General features: G+C 43.5%; 2 protein-coding genes across 3 annotated transcripts in view; one reads left to right on the top strand and one right to left on the bottom strand.

Moving 5' to 3' along the window:
* Pi4k2a (phosphatidylinositol 4-kinase type 2 alpha) overlaps window positions 1-14,935 on the bottom strand; it is a 30,557-nt gene extending 15,622 nt beyond the window's left edge. Inside the window, exons 1-2 of the mRNA XM_028773809.1 lie at window positions 14,463-14,935; window positions 4,687-4,887 (exon numbers count right to left, since the gene is read on the bottom strand). Of these exons, the coding sequence (XP_028629642.1) occupies window positions 4,687-4,887; window positions 14,463-14,894 (633 nt within the window). The 5' untranslated portion in view covers window positions 14,895-14,935. The remainder of the gene's footprint in view (window positions 1-4,686; window positions 4,888-14,462) is intronic.
* A 4,142-nt stretch (window positions 14,936-19,077) lies between these two features.
* Window positions 19,078-20,734, top strand: part of Morn4 (MORN repeat containing 4) — a 10,543-nt gene continuing 8,886 nt past the window's right edge. Inside the window, exon 1 of one of the 2 annotated variants that reach the window (XM_028775815.1) lies at window positions 19,078-19,182. The gene's annotated coding sequence lies outside the window, so the exon portion shown is untranslated. Of the gene's footprint in view, window positions 19,233-20,734 lie in introns of both variants that reach the window. The other variant, XM_028775818.1, reaches the window with a different exon arrangement.

The raw sequence follows: 20,734 nt of genomic DNA, 5'->3' as shown, positions 1-20,734 counted from the left end.
GATCAGTAATAGTGTTCCTCTTCCAGGAAAGAGCATTTCTCTGTCTTATGGTCCAGGGTAATAAATATGGCTAATTCTGGACAATATAATGTTGATAAAATGATGCATATCTCCCACAACTCTTAGTTCGTATTTCCTAATCTGTGACGCTATAACAATGGGCTCTGAGATGGCAGAGCCACACCATCTAACAGTCTCACATCCCTTGTGATGTGAATGACTTGGGCATGGGAATATATGGAATACATGTCTGTGATCTCAGCACTTAACACACAAAGACAGTGGGATCCACACAAGGTTGAAGCCAGCCTGGTCTATAGGGTCAGTTCCTGGCCAGAATGCACTATAGAGTAAGACCTGGTCTCAAATGTGTTATGGGAGGAAAGGAAAGGTAAAGAAAAGAAAAAGGTGTAGGCGTGATGTTTTTGTGCATTTTGTAAAGGTTATCCTTGTGTTATTTAAATCCTGATTTCTCAGCTCCCATATCTTGTCTCAATCTGGACATGGCATTGCAATGCTAGGACAAGAACTCCTGTCTCAAGTTTGTATAAACAACTCTTACCGTTTATTCTCTGCTTTGTCAATAAATGCTGATCACCCAATGGCTGGGCAGAAGAGAGAATAGGGCAAGACCTCTGCCAGGGGGTGGGGTGGGTGTATTTTCGGGGAGTTAGAGTGGAAGCCATGAGGAAAGGGTCGGTTGAGCAGCGTGGTCATGGGGAGGAATAATTTTTTAAGTGTTCATCTGAACAACAGAAGCCCTAATTGCAAGTTTAGTTGGGAGCATGGCTGGGAGGGAGTCAGGTTAGCTTAGGGGTTAATGTAAATCAACCAACTCTCCAGATAAGTGAGGTAAAGCCATCAAAATAATCTTGGTATCTCTGTATGGTTATTGGGACCAGCTAAGAAAAAGAAATACAACTGCTGGATTAATTTACTAATTACATTTACACTAAAAATAATTTGCCGGGCGTGGTGGCGCACGCCTTTAATCCCAGCACTTGGGAGGCAGAGGCTGCCTGGTCTACAGAGAGTTCCAGGATAGCCAGGGCTACACAGAGAAACCCTGTCTCGAAAAACCAAAAATAAATTAATTCATTTTACAGAAGAGAAGAGAAAGGGAGGGGAGAGAGAAAAACAGGGGAGAGGGGAGGGAAAAAGGAGCAATAAAGAAAGAAAAAGTAGCCGGGCAGTGGTGGTGCATGCCTTTAACCCCAGTACTTGGGAGGCAGAGACAGGTGGATTTCTGAGTTCGAGGCTAGCCTGGTCTTCAGAGTGAGTTCCAGGACAGCCAGGGCTATACAGAGAAATCCTGTCTCAAAAAAACAAAAAAAAAAAAAAAAAAAAAAGAAGACGGAGGAGGGGGAGGAGGAGGAGGAGGAGGAGGAGGAGGAGGAGGAGGGGGCCCTCAGTTCAGGGCGCTGGCCACCAAGCGTAACCGCCCCAATGTGGCCCCAGCACACACAACTGTGGTGAGAAAGAGAGCACTGACTCCTACATGTGACTCCTACTACTACATACACATAATAAATGTATGTGGGGAAACAAAAGTGTTTTCAGGCCATTTTTCCAGGTTCCACTTGAAACCCCTGGCCTGTTCAAGCTTCAAAGCATTTTTCCCTCTATCAGGTGTACTTGCTGCTTTTCTTCCCAGCATACCACTCCTCTCTGTATGACTCTGTATGAAACTGTCACTACCTCACAGGAAGCAGAAGAGCCAGTGAGTCAGAACTAGATCTTTACTATTTCAGGTACCTTCACAATGTGAGTCCTGTTTCTATAGTGACAGATGCTCTGATCAACTGGATAGAATCCTGTCACAAGAGTAGGACAGGAAGTAAAGGGAAGAGATTCCTCTTATATTCTCCAGCAGCTGAATTTAAACTTGCAAAGTTCTGTCTCAACTCAACTTCATAGAAGATAGGGGTTTTTTTGTTTGTTTTCCGAGACAAGGTTTCTTTATGTCCTGAACTCAATCTGTAGACCAAGCTGGCCTCAAACTCACAAAGATCCGCCTGCTTCAGCCTCTGGAATTAAAGGTGCACACCATCACTGTGGGCAGATTAAGTGTTTTTGTATTGTTGATGCTGATGCAAGAAAGCCTCAGAACTCATTCTCTATCGAGGGAGTCACAGAGGTACTGTTAATGATTAAAATAGCTTATAAAACACAAGATTCCTCATCAAGCAAACTTCTCTTTGCCATAGACAGAGACCAACACAGAAAACCATAATGATCAGCGTTGCGAAGCACGGGCCCGACTGATCCATCTACTACACGCACCTCTTACACCCAAGGCTCAAAGATCATTGTGGAAGGAAGGGCAGAAAGATGGAAAGAGCAAGAGGAACAAAGAACTTGCTGTGAGACTGTCTTCTAAAATATCAGAAGCTACATCTATGAAGTCTCACCAACATGGCTGCCTAAATATGAGCTGAACAAGACCACCACAGACAGACTGACATGGGGGGAACCGCACGAGGCCTCAACCCTAGACAAAGAACTGTAGGTAACTAAGGAATGCTAAGAGCAGGAGAAAGAGCCCTTCCCAGGGAAAAGCTCACCAACTAGTTATCCAATGCCAAATAGACACTCCTGAAAACATATTAAAAATAACATCATACAAACTGAGTATTATTTATTTATGTACTTAGAAACACACACAGAAATAATTGAAGACAAAGAGGTTGTGAATTTCAAAGAGATCAAAGGGGTGGCATACATGGGAGTGTTTGGAGGGAGAAAAGGGAGAAATGAGAATTATATAATTTTCAAAAAACTAAAGATAATTTTCTTAAAAATCACAAAATATATAGAGCATTAACATTATGCTATTATGTGTTTTATATGGATCCTGTATAATCTTAAAAATCACTCTACTGAATAATTATTTCTATCTCTATTTTTACAGGGAGAATAGTGAACATACACTAGGAGTCACTGATTTACCATGGGTCACACAAACTAAAATGCCACAGAGGCCAGTTCTGTGACCCCAGCACTTAGGAGCCTAAGGCAGGAAGATCACAAGTTTAAGGCCAGCTACATATTAAAACCGTATCTCTAACAAGAGGAAAGCCACTGAGTAGAATTCAGACTCAAGCCTCAGAGTCTTAGGCACTGTATCCCAGAAACACCAGCAGAGGAAGCCAGGAAACAGTTGTGGCTCTGTGCTATTTATTCTAGCAAAGAAAGGAAATTACAATCACTGAGCAGGGAACATGTAAAAGGGCTCCTAGAGTCTAGAAGGGGCCTGATCTAGGATTTCAGGTTAGGAAACAGACTGTAAAGCAATAATGATAGAAGATGTTCCTAAACACTATAGGATCATTAAGCTCCCTGAAGTCATACGAAATCAAGTATGTATTCAGCACTGCTTCAAAGGGGGACGGGGAGTATGGTCCCAACCCTTTATCAGAATCTCAACTAAATCATAACACAAACAAGGGATATGTGACTCTGTATTTAAATTTGCCCAGAACTGGTCCTTTCCTTCTCTTCCCTTCCCTGTGGTGCTGTGGATTGAATTCCGGCCTTGCATATGCTAAGTAAGTGTTCTAACAGTGAGCAATATCCCCAGGCCAGGACCCCTATCTCATATGCTCAGACAAGTCCCAGGATTCCACAGCATGAAGGTAAATTAGGGCAATTCCATTGTCAGTCCTTTGCAGGGAGTTGGAACACACATTTTATTCTCACCTTCTGCCCAACCAAACTCTCTTTACCAAACCTTGCATAAGGTTTAGCTGACATCAGCTAATTTGGATCTAAAGGCAGACATGGTGGCATACTATAGACTCAGGTACTTGGGAAGTTCAAACAGGTGGATCACCAGAGGATACTGTGTTTAGAACTCATTTGGGTAACATGACAAGACCTTCCTGGTCTCTTAAAAAGAAAAAAGGGAATGGAGAGAGACAAGACTTGGTGGTTAAGAGTACTTGCTGCTCTTGTAGGAGTGGAATCCAATACCTAGCACCCACATGAGAAGACTCACAATCACCTGTAACTCCAGCTCCAGAGGACACTTCGTTGGCACCTGCACACATGAGCTCATACACACATGCAGACATAAACACACATTTTTTTTTAATTGAGAGAGAGAGAGAAAGAGAGAGAGCACAAGAGAGAGATCGAGAGCAAGAGCAAGTGAGTACACTGGGCATGGTGGTGCATGCCTTTAATCCCAGCACTTGGGAGGCAGTCAGATATCCATGAATTCTAGGCCAGCCTAGCCTATATAATGAGCGCCAGGACAGCCAGGGCTACACAGAGAAACCCTGTCTCAACCTCCCCCCCCCCCCCCCCCCCCCACAAAAAAAAAGAGAAAAGGAAGAGAGAAGGAAGAAAAGAAACTGAACCTAAATCTTGGTCCAGAAGTTATTGAGAATGAGCAGTAAAAGCATCTAGGTTTATAACCAGCCTGCCTAAATACAAAGACCAAGGAAGCCCATAAATGTATACCAGGCACCTGTGAGATTCCTAAGATTGTATATAAAATTCATCTGTGTCCTGAGAATAGTTTTTAAACTAGAAGCCTGTTCCTACCACCCATCCCCAAAAGGTTGAGTATCTCAGATTTAAACAAGCCCTCCCTGGACCCTCAGTTTCACTAACAGAACTCAGGGACCAGGCAAACCTATAGCAAAGAAAAGAACTAAGGCTCCCCAGAACTGGGTCACTGACCTTTGTACGGGGTACAATGTTGAGTTCCAGTTTTTGGTCCACTAGGCTAGCCCCTGCCTCTGAGAGATAGCCCTGGTTGAGAACAAGGCAGTCTCGGCCAAAGCAGCAGGGGCAGCAGAGTTTCTGCAGCCATTTGGTCCACTTAGGGTTAAGTTGCCCGTATGGTTCTTCATTCTTGGGTTTGAAGACAGCAACGATCCTCTACACAGACAAAAAAGAGAGGGCAGGAAGGTGATTTACAAGTCTGCATGCTGCTCAGTAGTAGATCACATACTTAGCATTTATGAGGCCCTTGATTCAGTGGAGACAGGCTGCTAGAAAGAGCTACAGCCAATGATACCAAGACTCCTCAATCTTCCTTACTTCACACCTTTGCTTTCCCCATCTTTCTTCTCTGATGTAGCTCTGTGCTTCAGTGTAAATGGGTTTGTAGGAAACAAAGTAAATGTATGTTTCTAAGAGAAAGATCAGAAGACAACTTGGTAAGACATCTTTGGAGGTGGCAGTGGAGGGGTGCTCAAGACAGGTTTGTCTGTGTAGCTTTGGTAGTCCTAGTGGTCTCAAATTCAGAGATCCATCCTCGTGCCTCTGCCTCCCAAGTGCTGGGAGACACTGGGAGAGTCGGGGATTGTCTAAGAAAGACAATCGAATAACAAAGCAACCAAAGAAGAAACAAAAATCATAGCAGGAAAAAGAATGTGCTACATGGTTACAATTGGGGTTCTATTAAGACAGTCTGATAGGCAAAGTTCAGGAGAAGAGAACACACAATTCATTTTCTCTAACCTACAACTTAATCAGCTTTCCTGGTTTTGTTTGTCCAGAGACTTATTGTGTATCCCTGGCTGGCTTAGAACTCAGCGGTGTAGACCCTTGGACCTCAAACTCAGATCAGCCTCCTCTACCTCCTGAGTGCTGGGATTAAAGGTGTGTTCTACAATGCCTAAACTCTGAATGTCTTCTTCCACAGAACCTTAGCCCCCCTGGACTTGCTGTACATTAATCTCATTCCTTCCGGTCTCCAAACTGCTAATTCAAAGGAGGAGAAGCAGATATGCTGAGTCATCCTATGACTCTTTTCCCTTACTTAATTCACAGCCAATCCAAGGATACCTGGGTCATAAAGCATCTTTTTTTTTGTATCACAGCAGACAACTTATAACCATCTGCCACCATTAAGTTAGTACTAGTCAACTGACGCATCCCATTGCTAATAATGAATTAAATCTTGAGGCCAGAACCTTCAAAAACTTTTTGTAAGGATTTGAAAAGACAAGAAAGCCCCATAACTCTCTTTTCTAAAAAGAATACATTTATTTTTAAGGTCAAATTTATTGATAAAAGTAAAATACAAATGATATTATAAGTCCTTGTAATTACTTTTTATTTAAAGACATGGTCTCACTATGTAGCCCTAGCTGGCCTTTAACTTGTTAGATTGACCAGGCTGTTGAATTCACAGAAATCGGCCTGCCTCTGCCTCCCCAATGCTCGGATTAAAGATGTATGCCACCATACTCTGCCAGAGAATTATTTTCTTATCCAAAGTGGCTAGTAAGAAGCCTTGGCATGAATCACCTTCTGTGTTCATCCGGAACTCAGTCTTGAAAACCAGAGAAGCTGCCACAGGCCACTGAATCGAGTTCAGCAGCGCAGCCTCCAATGAAAGGGGGATGGAAACATTCCAGATACCAGTGAGGGCTGGAAAGTGCTGAGGAATAAATTAAATTCTACTTGAAGGCCAATTGCCAACAAGTGTCATTTATACACTGACCTCCCAAGCCTCTCAACTTCCTCCCACCAGGAGGAAAGCATTAATTGGCTCTTCAAAGGAATAAAATAATATGGTTATTTAGATTAAAGAATTGAGGGAATTAAAGTGGAGGGAGAACGGAGAACTAGAAGGGCATTCAGCAAGGGTGAGACACACACCCCTTAGGACTGAGAACAGACTTCAGTGCAATTCAGCTCTGCTAAAATTTTTTTAGCTGGACCTAGTTTGTGCGAGCATGTGGTAGGTTTCCTCAAGACACAAAGCAGCCTCTGCCCTAATTTTCAAAGCCTTGTTGACTGCATATAGTGGACTATGTTGTTGACAAACCAAAAATATTCTCCTCTCCATAGAGGATGAACTCTAAAACATTGCTGTGAAGGGACAACACGACCAAGGCAACTTTTATAAAGGCTAACATTTCATTGGGGCTGCCTTACAGTTCCAGAGGGTTAGTCCTTTATCATCATGGCAGGAAGCTTGGCAGCATGCAGGCAGACATGATGCTGGAGGAACTAAGAGGCAGCCAGGATGAGTGTAACTTCCATACTTTGCAGAACCTGAGTATAGGAGCCCTCAAAGCCCACCTACATAGTGATGTACTTCTTCCAACAAGGCCACACCTCCTAATAGTGCCACTCCCTGTGGCCAAGCATGCACACACCAGTCTATGGGTCCCTAATCATTCAAACCACCACACCTCTCAAATTAAAGTAATACCTACCAGTACTCATTTAGGAAAGAACATGACTGACCATTCTCTCTTCCTAGATAGTTCATTCTTGCTACACCCAGGAGAATAGATCTGTATGGATCTGATTTTAAAAGCATCTTTCCTTAACCCCCACTTACTGCACTCCCTATTTAATGTAGAATAATATATACAGATATCTTAGGACATAGCAGTCTATAAATGAAAACAGAACAGTACCAGGAACCAGCAGACTTCTCAGTAAGCTGGTGTCAGAACCCACAATCAGTTACTGGAACCCAAGTTTCCTATCACTGACAAGCAGTGACCAACGTAAGGGCGTGATAAAGAGACCCCGAAAAGCTGGAGCATCATACACCTGCAGCCCAGCTACCCACCCGAAAGACTAAAGCTCTACTGGAGTCCAGGGTACAAGGCCAGCCTTGGAAACAATGCTGAGACCCCAGGGTCAGGCTCGAAAATAATGCTGAGACTTCCATCTTAAACAAAACCATCCAGGTGTGATGGTGCACACCTGTAATGCAATAGCAAGTCCACAAAACAAGACCAGCCTAGACCACATAGGAAGACTCCGGTCTCAAAAAGCAAACAAACAAACAAAAAAAAAAAAGGAAAAAAGAAAGAAGAAAAAAAGAAGGAAGGAATAAATTTATTTCTTTTTTCCAAGAACTCAAAACTTGAGTTTAAATAAATGACTCATGCACAGTGATACATCCAGAAGTAAGTTTTGGTTTAAAATTTGGTTGTTTTTTCTTTTAAGTTTAGGAGCTAGCCAGAGTGCTCAGTGGGTTAAAAAGTACTTGTCATCAAGTCTGATGACCTGAATTCAATCCTCTGAAACTATGCGGTTTGAAGCAGAGAACTGACTTCACAAGTTGCCTTCTGACCTCCAACCTCATTCTGTGCATATGTGTACAAAAATTCAAAATAAATTTGGTTTGATACACACAACGTGGAAGGTTCTCAAATTTCTTCCTTTTTTTAAAGATTTATTTATTTATCATATATATATATATTTCAATATATATGATATATATATCATACATATATGATATATATATCATATATATATATCATATATGAGAGTACATTGTTGCTGTCTTCAGACACACCAGAAGAGGGCATCAGATCCCATTACAGATGTTTGTGAGCCACCAGGTGGTTGCTGGGAATTGAACTCAGGACCTTTGGAAGAGCAGTCAGTGCTCTTAACTACTGAGCCATCTCTCCAGCCCCAAAGTTCTTCCTTTTAAGATTTTCTTCAAGATAGGCATGGTAGCACAGAACTAAGATTCTCTTAAATTGTTAAAAATTAATAAGATCCCACCCTAAGAGAGAGGGAATCAGTCTTTTTAATGGTGTGATCCCTGGTAGGTCAACCACACTCCAGGACAAGCCAGATTAGACTAAAATAATTTAAAAGAAAACTCCAAGGGAGGTCAAGGTATTTGAACCTAGGAGGAAGGAGGAGTGTGAATATGATCAAAATATATGAAATTCTCAAAGAATTAATTAAAATATTATTTTTTAAAAAAGATTCTGGGGCTAGAGAGAGAGATCAGTGGTTAAGAGCACTTGTTACCCAAGTTCACTTTCCAGCACCCAGAGGGTAATTTATAATCATCTGTAACTGCAGGCCCAGAGGCTCTGACACCTCTGACATCCTCGGACCACTGCAGATAGCAGATACCACACATATATGCAGGCGAAACACTCATACATATAAAATAAAATCAATAAAAACATAAGATTCCCCAAAGCCTTCATTTTTGTGGGTAAAAGCTATACTTCCGGGGCTGGAGAGATGGCTCAGAGGTTAAGAGCACTGACTGCTCTTTCGGAGGTCCTGAGTTCAATTCCCAGCAACTACATGGTAGCTCACAACCATCTGTAATGAGATCCAGTACCCTCTTCTGGTGTATCTGAAGGCAGCTACAGTGTACTCATATAAAAAAATAAATAAAAGCTTTAAAAAAAAAGCTATACTTCCTGTATTTGAAATTAAAGCTAAAATGCTAAAACTGTCCATTTAATAAAAATAAGTGCTACATATTAACATAACCACTATTTTATGAAAATAACCATTTCTTTTTTTTTTTTAATTTATTTATTTATTATATATGAATACACTGTAGCTGTCTTCAGACACACCAGAAGAGGGCATCAGATCTCATTACAGATGGTTGTGAGCCACCATGTGGTTGCTGGGATTTGAACTCAGGACCTCTGGAAGAGCAGTCAGTGCTCTTAACCACTGAGCCATCTCTCCAGCCCGAAAATAACCATTTCAAAACACTGTTGCAAACCCTGTAGTATCTGAGTTAACAGAAGAGAACTGCATTCTCCTATCTTCCTGGGTAGTCAGGGTTTCAGTATCTCACATCATCTGATCTCCAAGTCTCTGCTCTACACACAAAGGGAAATAACTGAGAGCAGGCAAATCAAGCCTTACATATATTATGAAAAGACTCACCCCTGAGCCCTCAAAAGACATTTTCAGTAATCCCTGAGCCATACTCTAAGAACTACCGTGATCTGCAAGCTAGTTTACTCATAACTTGGGTGTGGGACAGCTCCCTGTATCAGATGGCAAATAAAGCTTAAAATCTCGTGACCTACATCCATATAGGATATACAGCATTCATCATATCATTAAAGTTTTTGCTCCGTATGATCTGGTGATGGCTATCGATATGGTTCTTAACCAAGTGGAAGAATGAGAGAATTCTTTTGGACAGGTGTGAGAAGAGAAGTTGAGGAAGTCATCTTTTGCTGTTTTTCAAATCCTGAATGTGTTTCTTCTATCTGTACATGTGAACAAGAAAACCATTTTTAAATGTTATTTAGAGGCACATGCACTCTTAAACAAATAAACAGATTTTTAAAAATAGCGTAGGCTGGACATGGTGGTGCACACCTTTAATCCCAGCACTGGAGAGGCAGAGGGTATCATTCATTGTGAATTCTAGGCCAGCCAGGTCTACACAGTGAATCCCTGTCTTTAAAAAAGACAAGCAAGCTAGAGTGGTGGCACAGCTCTTTAATCCCAGCACTCACAAGGCAGAGGCAGATGGATCTGAGTAGAGGCCAGCCTGGTCTACAAAATTCCAAGTCTGGAGGGCTACACAGATAAGAACCTATCCCTCTTCCCCCCCAAAAAAAAAACACCAATTAAATAAACAATAAAATGGTCAATTATTTAAGGTTGAAAAATCATTGATATGAAGTACCTAGAATATGTGGACAGATATCTCTGCAGACACTGTACTTGGTAATTTTATGCAAAGAACAGATAGCATTCCTTGATGAATTGTTATTCTCAGTGGTTACAAGAATATTCTCTCAAAATTATACTACTACTGCCTTCCACAACTATGTATCCAAGAAAGCCTAATACAGAGGCAGTAGGCATACAACTGTAAAACAGAACAAGATAAGCAGTCATACTGAAACATGCCTATAATCCCAGGAATTCAGGAGATGCAGGCAGAAGGATCAAGAGTACAAACTCATTTTTGGCTAAATAGCTAGACTGAAGCCAGCCTGGGCTACCTGAGACCCTGTTTAAAAAGAGAAACAAAAACAAAAGGGCAAAATGAAAAACTCTTGAGTAGGTATCTGCTAAGTACCGGGAACTACCCACCAGGGGCTTTCATGTGTGATATTTAAGCGCTCGAACACACACACACCCTTACTTTATTATGTAGCCTTGGCTGACCTGGACCACACACTGTAAATCAGGGTGACCTCAAATTCACAGAGCTCTACCTGGCTCTGCCTCCTGAGGGCTGGGGTTATAGGCCTGCACCACTATGCCTGGCCCATTAATCTTCTTAAAGCTAGTCATATCACATGTTCTGCAATTCCTGGGAATATGCACAGCATCAAAGAGTAAATGCTAAGAAACTATGTCTGTAGTGACCGTGAGATCTGAAGCAGCAAGCATGTAAGTGAGGAGGGGTAATGTGAGACACATCACCATGACAACCGCTAATCTAGCATTTTCCATTTTACTGTTCCAGGTCCTGACTTAATCATCTTGTGGCAGAAACTACCATAAACTGGGAAGCAGAGTCAAGGCTGTCCTAGTCAAGAGTCTCTCAGAATGAGCTAGAGCACGTGCTGCTCTTCTGGAGGCCTGAGCACAGTTGCCAGCACTGGCATCTCTCTGGTGGCCCACAATCGCCTGGAGTCCCGGCTCCAGGGGATCCAACAGTCACTCCTGACCTCCAAGGGCACCCACAAGTGGCATAAAAACCCGCAGACACACTCATAACTAAATTAAAATTAAACTCGGCTGGGGATGGAGCTGCACACCTTTAATCCTAGCCATAATCCTAGGCAGGTAAGCCTCTGTGAGTTCAAAGCCAGCCTTATAGTGAGCTCCAAACAAGCCAGGGCTGCATAGTCAGACCTTGTTTCAAAAAACAAAAAAATTAACCTTAAAAAATTAAAAAAGAACCTTTCAGCCTGTTCCAAAAGTAGTCATCACACACACTACTGGTTCCTCCTTGCCTGACATAAGATGCCTAAACTATCTTGTAGAGAAGATAAAAGCTAAAGCTCCCAAACACTAACCACTACAACTATGTTCAAGACAATGGTCTACAGAGTGAGTTCCAGGACAGCCAGGGCTACACAGAGAAACCCTGTCTCAAAAAACCAAAACAAAACAAAACAAAACAAAATATCTATATCTATATATATCTCTATATATCTATATCTATATCTAGATCTAGATCTAGATCTAGATCTAGATATAGATATCTGTCACACACCACACACAGGCAAGTCCAATGCTAACCAAAACCAGAGCTGAAAAGAGAAACTGAGTTCATAAGGCTGACTGCAGGGGAATACTGAGGTGAGGGGCAGGGCCTTGTGCAAATCAGTTACACTGCACTCAGCGTCACCTGTGGAGATAAAACAGTAGCAACCTCCAAGGTGGTTATAAGGAACAAGTGGTAATACTCATAAAGCACTTAAACAGTTCTGCCATAAAGTAAGCACTATCTAAGCATTAATTAAATATAAATATATTTGGTGCAGATTCTGAGGTGACAAATACCAAACTGTTTCTGTGGGCCAGTCTAACCAACCCTCCACAAGCATTCAGGAAGTGGTCCTCGGTCTGAAGCCACACTTTCAGTGGGATCAGGGCAAGGAAATAATATTAGTAATTTTTTTTTTTTTTTGGAAACGTGTGTGTACATTTCACCTCTAACAGAGAACCGTGGCCTGAAAATTAGAGCCTGAGATCTTATACACAACTAAAAACAAAACAAGTCTCAGAATCCACGACCTACTACGGTCTGTCCTCCATGATGGACGAGAGGTAACAGAAGCGACAGATCCCATTACTTGAATTTATCAGAGCACCAGATCATTTCCCAGATGACCTGACATACTTCTAAATGAGAAAAAAACAAAAATCTTCTTCCTGTGGCTATCAAAAGATCCAGCCAACATGCTACCCATTACCCATTCAACCCCCCAAAAACAATTCCTACTTAAATCCCATTCTGTTCTGGAATAAAAAAGAAAAGTCTTGCCGTCTTGGTTTGTTGTGCTAGAGCTGAATCAGGGGCCTTGTGTATACTCTCAAAGTTTTCTCCAATCCAGTTTATACAAACACAGTTGACAGAACTGCTCTCTGGTTTTAGTAATCTCATGGGCAACTCTGGGTGATGAACTCTATCGAGAGCTGTAAGACACAACCCATCCTGGCCACTTAAACACAACAGCATGCAACCCATCTAAAGAGCACACATGGGGCTGGAGAGGTGGCTCAGAAGCTGCTGCTCTTTTAGAAGATACAGGGTTTAATTCTCAGCACCCATATGACAGCTCACAACCATCTGTAACTCCAATTCCAGGGGATCCAACCATCCTCTATGTACAGACACATAAATCAAGACACATAAAATTTTTAAAAATTAAAAAACCAAGATAAACAAAGAGTTCACATATCACTTTGGAGGTTCAGGCAGGAGGAATGTGAGTTGCAGGCCAGCCTGGGCTACATAGTGAAATAAGACAGAGTACTTCTTGGTAGATCTAGGTCCTAAGATCTCATTCTGTAAACTACGCTGGCCTCCAATTCACAAAGAGCCTTCTGCCTCTGAGTGCTGGCATTAAAGGCTTGGACCACACCTGGCTAATTTTTAAGGTTTTTTTTTTTGTAATTCAAACACACACAAAAATGCAAGGGACCAGCTGTCCAGTGGTGGCATATGTCTTTTATCTATCTCAGCAATGGAAAAGCACAGGCAGGCTGATCAAGGCCAGCCTGGTCTACAGAGTGAGTTCCAGAGACAACCAAGGCTATACCGAGAGATGGGGTGGTGGTGGGGGATATATATGCAAGGGAATTTTCATACAACTTTAACATCCATAATTTTAATACATGTAACAATAGTACATTTAAAAATGAACCATTTTGGTATATCTGAAAACAACAAGAAAGAGCTGACATATCTTGACCTACTAATCCTCTAATAGCTCTAGTCTGACCTGTGTCCAAAGTTTTCAATTCTTATGAAGGTCTCAAAAGGATAAAGGTCATTTCTTAGCTGCCCTGGTCACCTCATGGCCCACATTGTCCTGCTTCCATACCCCCAGTACAAAAGCAGGGGGCAAAATTAAGGTTAGCAAAACTGCCTTAGCTAAGTAAACTGCTGATACAGAACTGAGGGAAAAATTAAAGGGCAGGAGACAGTTTCGTGTTTTTAAAGCTCCACATTCTGAACTGAGGAACCATAAGCAACGATGTGAACCTTTTTCCCAGAAGTGAGCAATAATCAGGACAGATGACACTGACGAGTCCACCCACGCTGTCACCAATGACTGCTAATAAGAAACCTGGGTTCCCTGCACAAGCTGGAACTAAATCCTCAGAGCCCGTGATCGGTCGACACACGGCTTTGGGCCAAACTAAAATAAATAAATAAAAGGTGAAAGAGAATAGGCCTAAAGTCCTGAATCTGGAGGCAATGATTGTATACTTGTCCCCGTAGTTTGAAGCTAAGGGACCGACTGGAAAGTAGCATGGGTCAGGACTTTTCTGCCCCGTATCTGGTCAATTTCCTCTTTTAACTTTCCGCTCACGCCTCCCCCAGCAAAAAGGTTCTGATTGATTTCTTCATCCCGCGAGGTTTCTCCATCCCCAGTCCCCAGAAGCATCCTCAATCTCGCCGGGGGCTGGCGCTAAAGTTTCTTTTCTGCACCCTTCCGATTCCCCCTTTCCCTGGTCCCGGGTCGCCGCCCCCGCTGCGCCCGCACCCCCGCGCTCACCCCCTGAGAGTCCTTGACGAAGTAGCTTCCACTGGAGCCCTGGTAGATGCGCTCGGGATAGATGCTGCACTCGATGGCAACCTCGGCCTGCCGCACCACCACCTCGAACTCGGGGTCCTCCGGAAAGTCGTTCCGCTCGCGGTGGGTCTGAACAGCGTGCGCCGCCACGGCCGCCTGGGCGGCCAGGGCCTGGGCCTGCACCGCCACTGTGTGGGTCTGGCCCTGCGCCGCCGCGCCCCGGGCCCGGTCCAGCAGGGGCTGCCGCTCCCGGTCGTGGCCCGGCGAGCTCGGCGGGGACGGGCCGGAGCCGGCCGCCGCCACACGGACCGCGCCCCCCGGTACTTGCGGAAAGTGAGCTCCGGAGCCCGACGGGAAGGTGTACTCCGGGGGTTGGGCCCGCTCGGGGGACACTAGCGGGCTCGTCTCGTCCATCCCTCAGGCCGCCGGCTCGGGGACCCGGCGCTCTCCACACCAGCGAGCTCGCAGCGGTGACCAATCCGCGGCACTCCCCCACCTCCCGCTTGGCCAACCAGGGCGCGGTGCCTCCGTAGCTCCGCCCCTACCCTGTCCTGTTTACTTGACGACGCGTAGGCACGGCCCCTCGCGCTCCCATAGTGGCCAATCAGAACATGCGCCTACGCAATCGCGGCCTCCTCAGCTTTCGCGTCACCTTCTGTGAAGACTGCGCATGCTCTACGAGACAAACCCGGGTCAGGTACGCCCTCTGCCCTTAGCCCGCCGGAGCTTCCAATTGGCAGACAGGTCTTCGGAAGCTTTACTAATAGATGCTTCCTTACTAACTTGTTAATTGACTGGCTACCCTGAGCTGCCTGTGAAACTGCAAAGTGTCATTTTTGTGTCACTAAGCATCAGCTATGGACAAAGAAACGACAACAATGAGATATGCTTGTCACTTGTGCTATCTCAGTAAGTTAAAAAATCCCAGTACTCAGCTGGGCGGATGCCTTTAAATCTTGCACTTGAGAGTCAGAAGCTGGTGGATCTCTTTGAGTTTGAAGCCAGAGTGCTCTACAGAGCGAGTTCCAGGACGGCCAAGGCTACACAGAGAAACCATGTCTCGAAAAACCAAAAATATAAATAAATAAATAAATAAATAAATAAAATGTCAGTCTTTATGCAGTTTACATAGCTTAGGAGCAAATGACTCAATACTTTATACGTTATCTGATCATTGAGGAAAGCTTTGGCCCCTTGAGAATAAATTAGTCCGTGACTTTATTCGCCTGAGTGTCTAGACACAGTTGGTCCTCGTTTTCATTAATAACAGGAAGAAGAAAAATATAGCTTTGTCCTCACTCTGTATAAACACCACCGGAGACAGTTGGAGGTATAAAGCTAACAATATTAGCTGAAAGTTCACGATAGTTCACAGACTTGAGGACGGGTGGAGAATGAGAAAAAGCTGTATACAGAGTCTGTACTAAGAGACCGCTGCTAAAGGAAGTAGCTGAATCACAAGAGGAGAAGAAGGAAAGAAAAGGCATAGCATGCACAAAGCATAGGCATTACCAAAGAAAAAGAGGAAGAGGGCGAAAGCCTATTTAGGACAGCCTGCTTGACTAAGGAGAAGTAGAGCTAAACACCAACGGCCTAGTGAGCCAGCAGAGGAGAGGGCATGTGACATCCGGGAGCTTCTGAGGAAAGATTGCAGGGGTGTAAGCACATCCACTTCAAACCTAGACACGAGTGGAGAATAGAGGCTGCAGGTATGAATGGACAGTTAAGAGCACCTGCTTCTCTTACAGAGGGACCGGAATCAGCGTCCAGCACTCATGTCAGGTGGATCACAAAAACCTGTAACTCTTGCTCTAGGGAATCTGACACACTCCTTTTAGCCTCTTCAGGTACTTTCACACACACAGACAGAGAGGAGACAATAAATAAAATTAAATAATAAAATTAAAGTGTAAAATGTAATACATAAAAACACGGACTTGGAGAGCAGAGACATGTGAGGTTAAGCCCTGTTCTATAAATCTTTTCAAACGTTGGTTTCTAAAATTTCTAAAGTTCCTCGTCTATAAAATGACAGTAATCACCCTTACCTATACTCAGGACACAAAAGCCTTCCACAGACATTCCCCTTTCATAACTTCTGAGATTATTGTTAATGATATTTTTTCTTCTCCGAACCACCAACAGTTAGAAGAAAGAGTTTTCACAGAAGATGACCAATCACATAATCACCTTAATGTTTTACATTTATTTACTTTTTGAATGTATGCTTGTCCATGTGTGTCACATGTGTGTCCACAAGTGGAGGTCGAGGAGAATAAGTGCTTCTTTCTTTCTTTCTTTCTTTCTTTCTTTCTTTCTTTCTTTCTTTCTTCCTTCCTTCCTTTCTGGCTTTCTTTCTTTCTTTCTTTCTTTCTTTCTTTTGTTTTTTGTTGTTGTTTGTTTGTTTTTTCGAGACAGGGTTTCTCTGTGTAGCCCTGGCTGTCCTGGAACTCACTCTGTAGACCAGGATGACTTCGAACTCAGAAATCTGCCTGCCTCTGCCTCCCAAGTGCTGGGGTTAAAGGCGTGTGCCACCACTGCCCGGCTGATTCTCACTTTCTATTCTGTGAGTTCCAGCAGTCAAACTTAGGTTGTAAGGCTTGGTGACAAGTGCCAAACTTGTGACCCATCTTACCAGCCCCCAATAGCCTACTTTCTTGAGTCAAATTATTGCTTGATAGAAGTATTGACTCGAAAGAGCTATTGTTTAGTTGTATATGTGAGAATGTCTTCAACTTCTTTTTTTTCCCAATGAACAGTTCCAGGGCTGAGAGGCTATCTTATTGGTAGAGTGTTTGCTTACCATATAGAAGACCATGTCTTCACCTCCAACACAACAGAAAATAAATAACCATCCTGTCCAACAATCTATAATAGAGTTCTTCCAGCCTTTCAGTCATAGGTAATGTAGCTATGTAGTGATGTCTTATAACTAATGTAGTGATGTCTGGTTTGTGGGTCCTCAGAATCATCGAAATGGTATTTGATATCATTCATCTGGTTTAGCTAACGGATTTAAAATTACGGGCAAGGAAAGATCCAGGATTCTGAGTTCTCCCTGGAATTCTGAGTTTTCCCCTCAACCTTTATTTCTGTGTCTACTGCTTGGAACTAGATTTTCCTTTTATGTAAACATGTGTCCTAATACATATGGAGATCACATACCCAGTGCTAAGTATGCGCTGGGCATTGTTTTACGTATCTTGCATGGATTAGTTCCGTTAACTGCTATTGTAACTCCTATGATGTTGGATGCCGTGTCCCAAGGAGACAAAGTAATTTGTTCTTACCTAACAAGTCATCTTGCTGACCAAAGAAACTACATTTTGCAAACTGTTTGCTAATTTATAGGTCTTTCTATAATTTGGTCTCACACAATCTGTGGTTTAATCTCATTTCTTCATACTTCCTAACACAAATTCTAATAAAATCTCTTTCTTTACATTCGTTTTCTTTTCTTTTTTTTTAAAGATTTATTTTTTATGTATATGAGTACACTGTAGCTGTCTTCAGACACACCACAAGAGGGCATCAGATTCCGTTACAGATGGTTGTGAGCCACCATGTGGTTGCTGGGAATTGAACTCAGGACCTCTGGAAGAGCAGTCAGTGCTCTTAACCACTGAACCATCTCTCTAGCCCCACATTCCATTTTTCAATGACTGCACTTATTAACGAGTGAGCATTAGTACCATATTGAATTTATTGGTCCGATCTAATTTTACTGGCTAGAGAGCTTCCTAAGTTACTCAAAAACATACACAATTTGTAAGTAGCAAAAATAGGATTTGAACACAGAAATCAAATCTTTTTAAAAATAACCTCAAACTTCCATTCCTTTGGCGTTGTGTTCTCATACAAGTCCTGAAAAGCCACTATTATTTTCATCATTGCCTAACCTGCGGCTGAAGAAACCCCAGTCCAAAATGCAATCTGAACCAATTTGCTTTGTCTTTCCATGCCTCGCGCATGAGTCCCAGGAGAGAAGCAACCACGACTGTAGCTTTCCAAGCCCTGAAGAACTTGCTGCCCGCATGCACTTCAATAAAAACAAATATATGGCTACACGGACATACGGGGACAGTATTTGGGAAGATTTGCTCCAATAATGGCAATATATTTTAAATACAAAAGATGTGGAACACAGTGAGTCCCTATGAATGCAAATGCGCAGCACATCATTTATTATGAAGCTGAGCTTCTGAGACTGGGTTTAGGTTTTCTCTTCATACTTAGTGGTGGAGTTGTTTATGAATCTAAAAATCACAACCTTTCGAGATGGTAGCCACTCGTTCGGCTTTTTTAGGATTAACGTTTCTGCCTGGAGGTCTCTGGAGAGGTGAAACGTGGGTCCTTCTTTTCTGATGGGGTTAATGAGATTGGACCGCAGGCTCAGCCCCACCCCTCTTTCAGATCTTTGGCCCAGATTCCCAAAACACTGGGCCGCTCACAAAGATGGCACAAAAGAGGGCTGGACCAATGGGGAGTGGCGTTGCTCGCGGTTGCCTAGGTAACAACCAATGAACAGCGGGAATTGTGCCCAGTGCGGCCGTTAGGGATGGCCGCGTCCAGTGGGGCTGAGTTGGGTGGAGGTGGCGGAGGGGAAAGTGGTATTTGGGAGCCCAGAACAGCAAAGATCCTAGCTGCTGGAACCCCGCGCCGCGTCGGGGCGTGACAGTCGTCTGCGAGACGCCGAGCTCAGGTTGGCCCGCGGCGCGGGTGGGAGGAGGACCTGGGAGTGCGGTCCACCAGGTAGGGACTGAGGCGGCAAGCAGGTGACTGGGCTGGGGAGCGAGCCTCTGTCCTGGCTGTACTGACCAGAAGGTGTCTGCGAGTGGGACCCCAAAATTGGGTTTGATGTTTCGATTCAGAAGTAGTAGCCCGGGAGAACACAGGACAGTGGTTATCAAGAGGGGTGTGCCGGGCTGTGTCTGGAGGGAATGTCAGACCTGTGGGAGCTTGAAGAGCCTGTGGGGTGGGAGCCAACCTTCCAAAAAAGGACGGAGCCGGGCTGGAATGAAGAATGCAATGGAATACTGGTTTTCTTCCTGAAGGTCTGGGGCTTTGTTTAATCTAGGGCGCGTCTGTGCCACAGGTAGGAGGGAGATGTCCCACATACTGAGGCTTGGGGAATGGGTTGTCACCTCTGCAATTAAACATCCACGAACTACTTCGGTACCAACCAGAGTAACTTCGCTGTATTAGAGCCCGGCCCAGTCATTCTCCTTTCCCTTAGCATAGAATAGTGTTCTGACGACATTACTTTGGAGAGCCCATCCCTCTTGTGTTATCGTGTTTTTAAAAACCTTCTTGGTACCAGTGATCTCTTTCATCTTCTTGAATCTAACCCACATTCTTCCTAAATAAGACCTGTTTATAGTAACAATGCCACTGTTTACAGCTCGGAAGGAGGTTCGAATTATGAAGCTAAAAACCTAATTATTTCATATTCATTTAAAAATGTTTTATAAAACAGTATTTCCAGTTTCCTAATCTTTGTTCATCAAAGCTATCATTTTCTCCTTTTAGGGCTCTAAAAACCTACGGTTGCTTCCTTTATAACTAAAAGAACTTTTGTTAGATTGCCTACCCAAGAAAGGGGCTTGGGGACAGTTTGGAAATTGTGTGGTTAGTTAGGGTGGCTGCTACCAAACAAAGATGCTCTAACTGGGATATGATTGTTTTTAGGTTGGTGAGGGAGGGATTGTTGTTATTTTATTTTAAAACTTCTTAATTTAAGCTGGACATGGTGGAGCCTCAGGCGGCAGAGGCAGGTGGATCTTTGTGAGTTCAAGGCCAGCCTGGTCTAAATAGTGAGTTCCAGGACAGCCAAGGACTATAGATCTTCTTTCAAAAACCAAACAAAAAATTTCTTAATTTAGACAAAAGTTTCTGTGAATACATAAATGTTCTTTAGAGCTCGGTTTTGAGGGGGGAGGGGGAGGGAGGGAGGGAGAGGGCTCAGCAATAGTGTTTTCTGGTCTTGCAGAGGGCCAGGATTCAGTTCTTAGCACCCGCCACAGTGGCTCACAACACCTGTAACTCCAGGGGATCTATAGGCTTCTCTGGCTGCTATGGACTCTTGTACACACGTAGCATACATACATTCATGCAGGTTCACACACAGACACATTAATTTAAAGCACTTTGAAAACAACTTCTTATCACTGTCTTCGAGTTCTGTTTAGAACCATCAATGGAAGAAGAAAAGCTAAGATAGGGAAGGATGCGGTCTCTTTTGCACAGTACTAGGA

The sequence above is a fragment of the Grammomys surdaster genome, unplaced genomic scaffold (genome assembly GCF_004785775.1).
Source record: "Grammomys surdaster isolate TR1022 unplaced genomic scaffold, NIH_TR_1.0 66, whole genome shotgun sequence".
Lineage (NCBI taxonomy): Eukaryota > Metazoa > Chordata > Mammalia > Rodentia > Muridae > Grammomys > Grammomys surdaster.
This window is presented reverse-complemented; position numbering and strand designations above follow the sequence as displayed.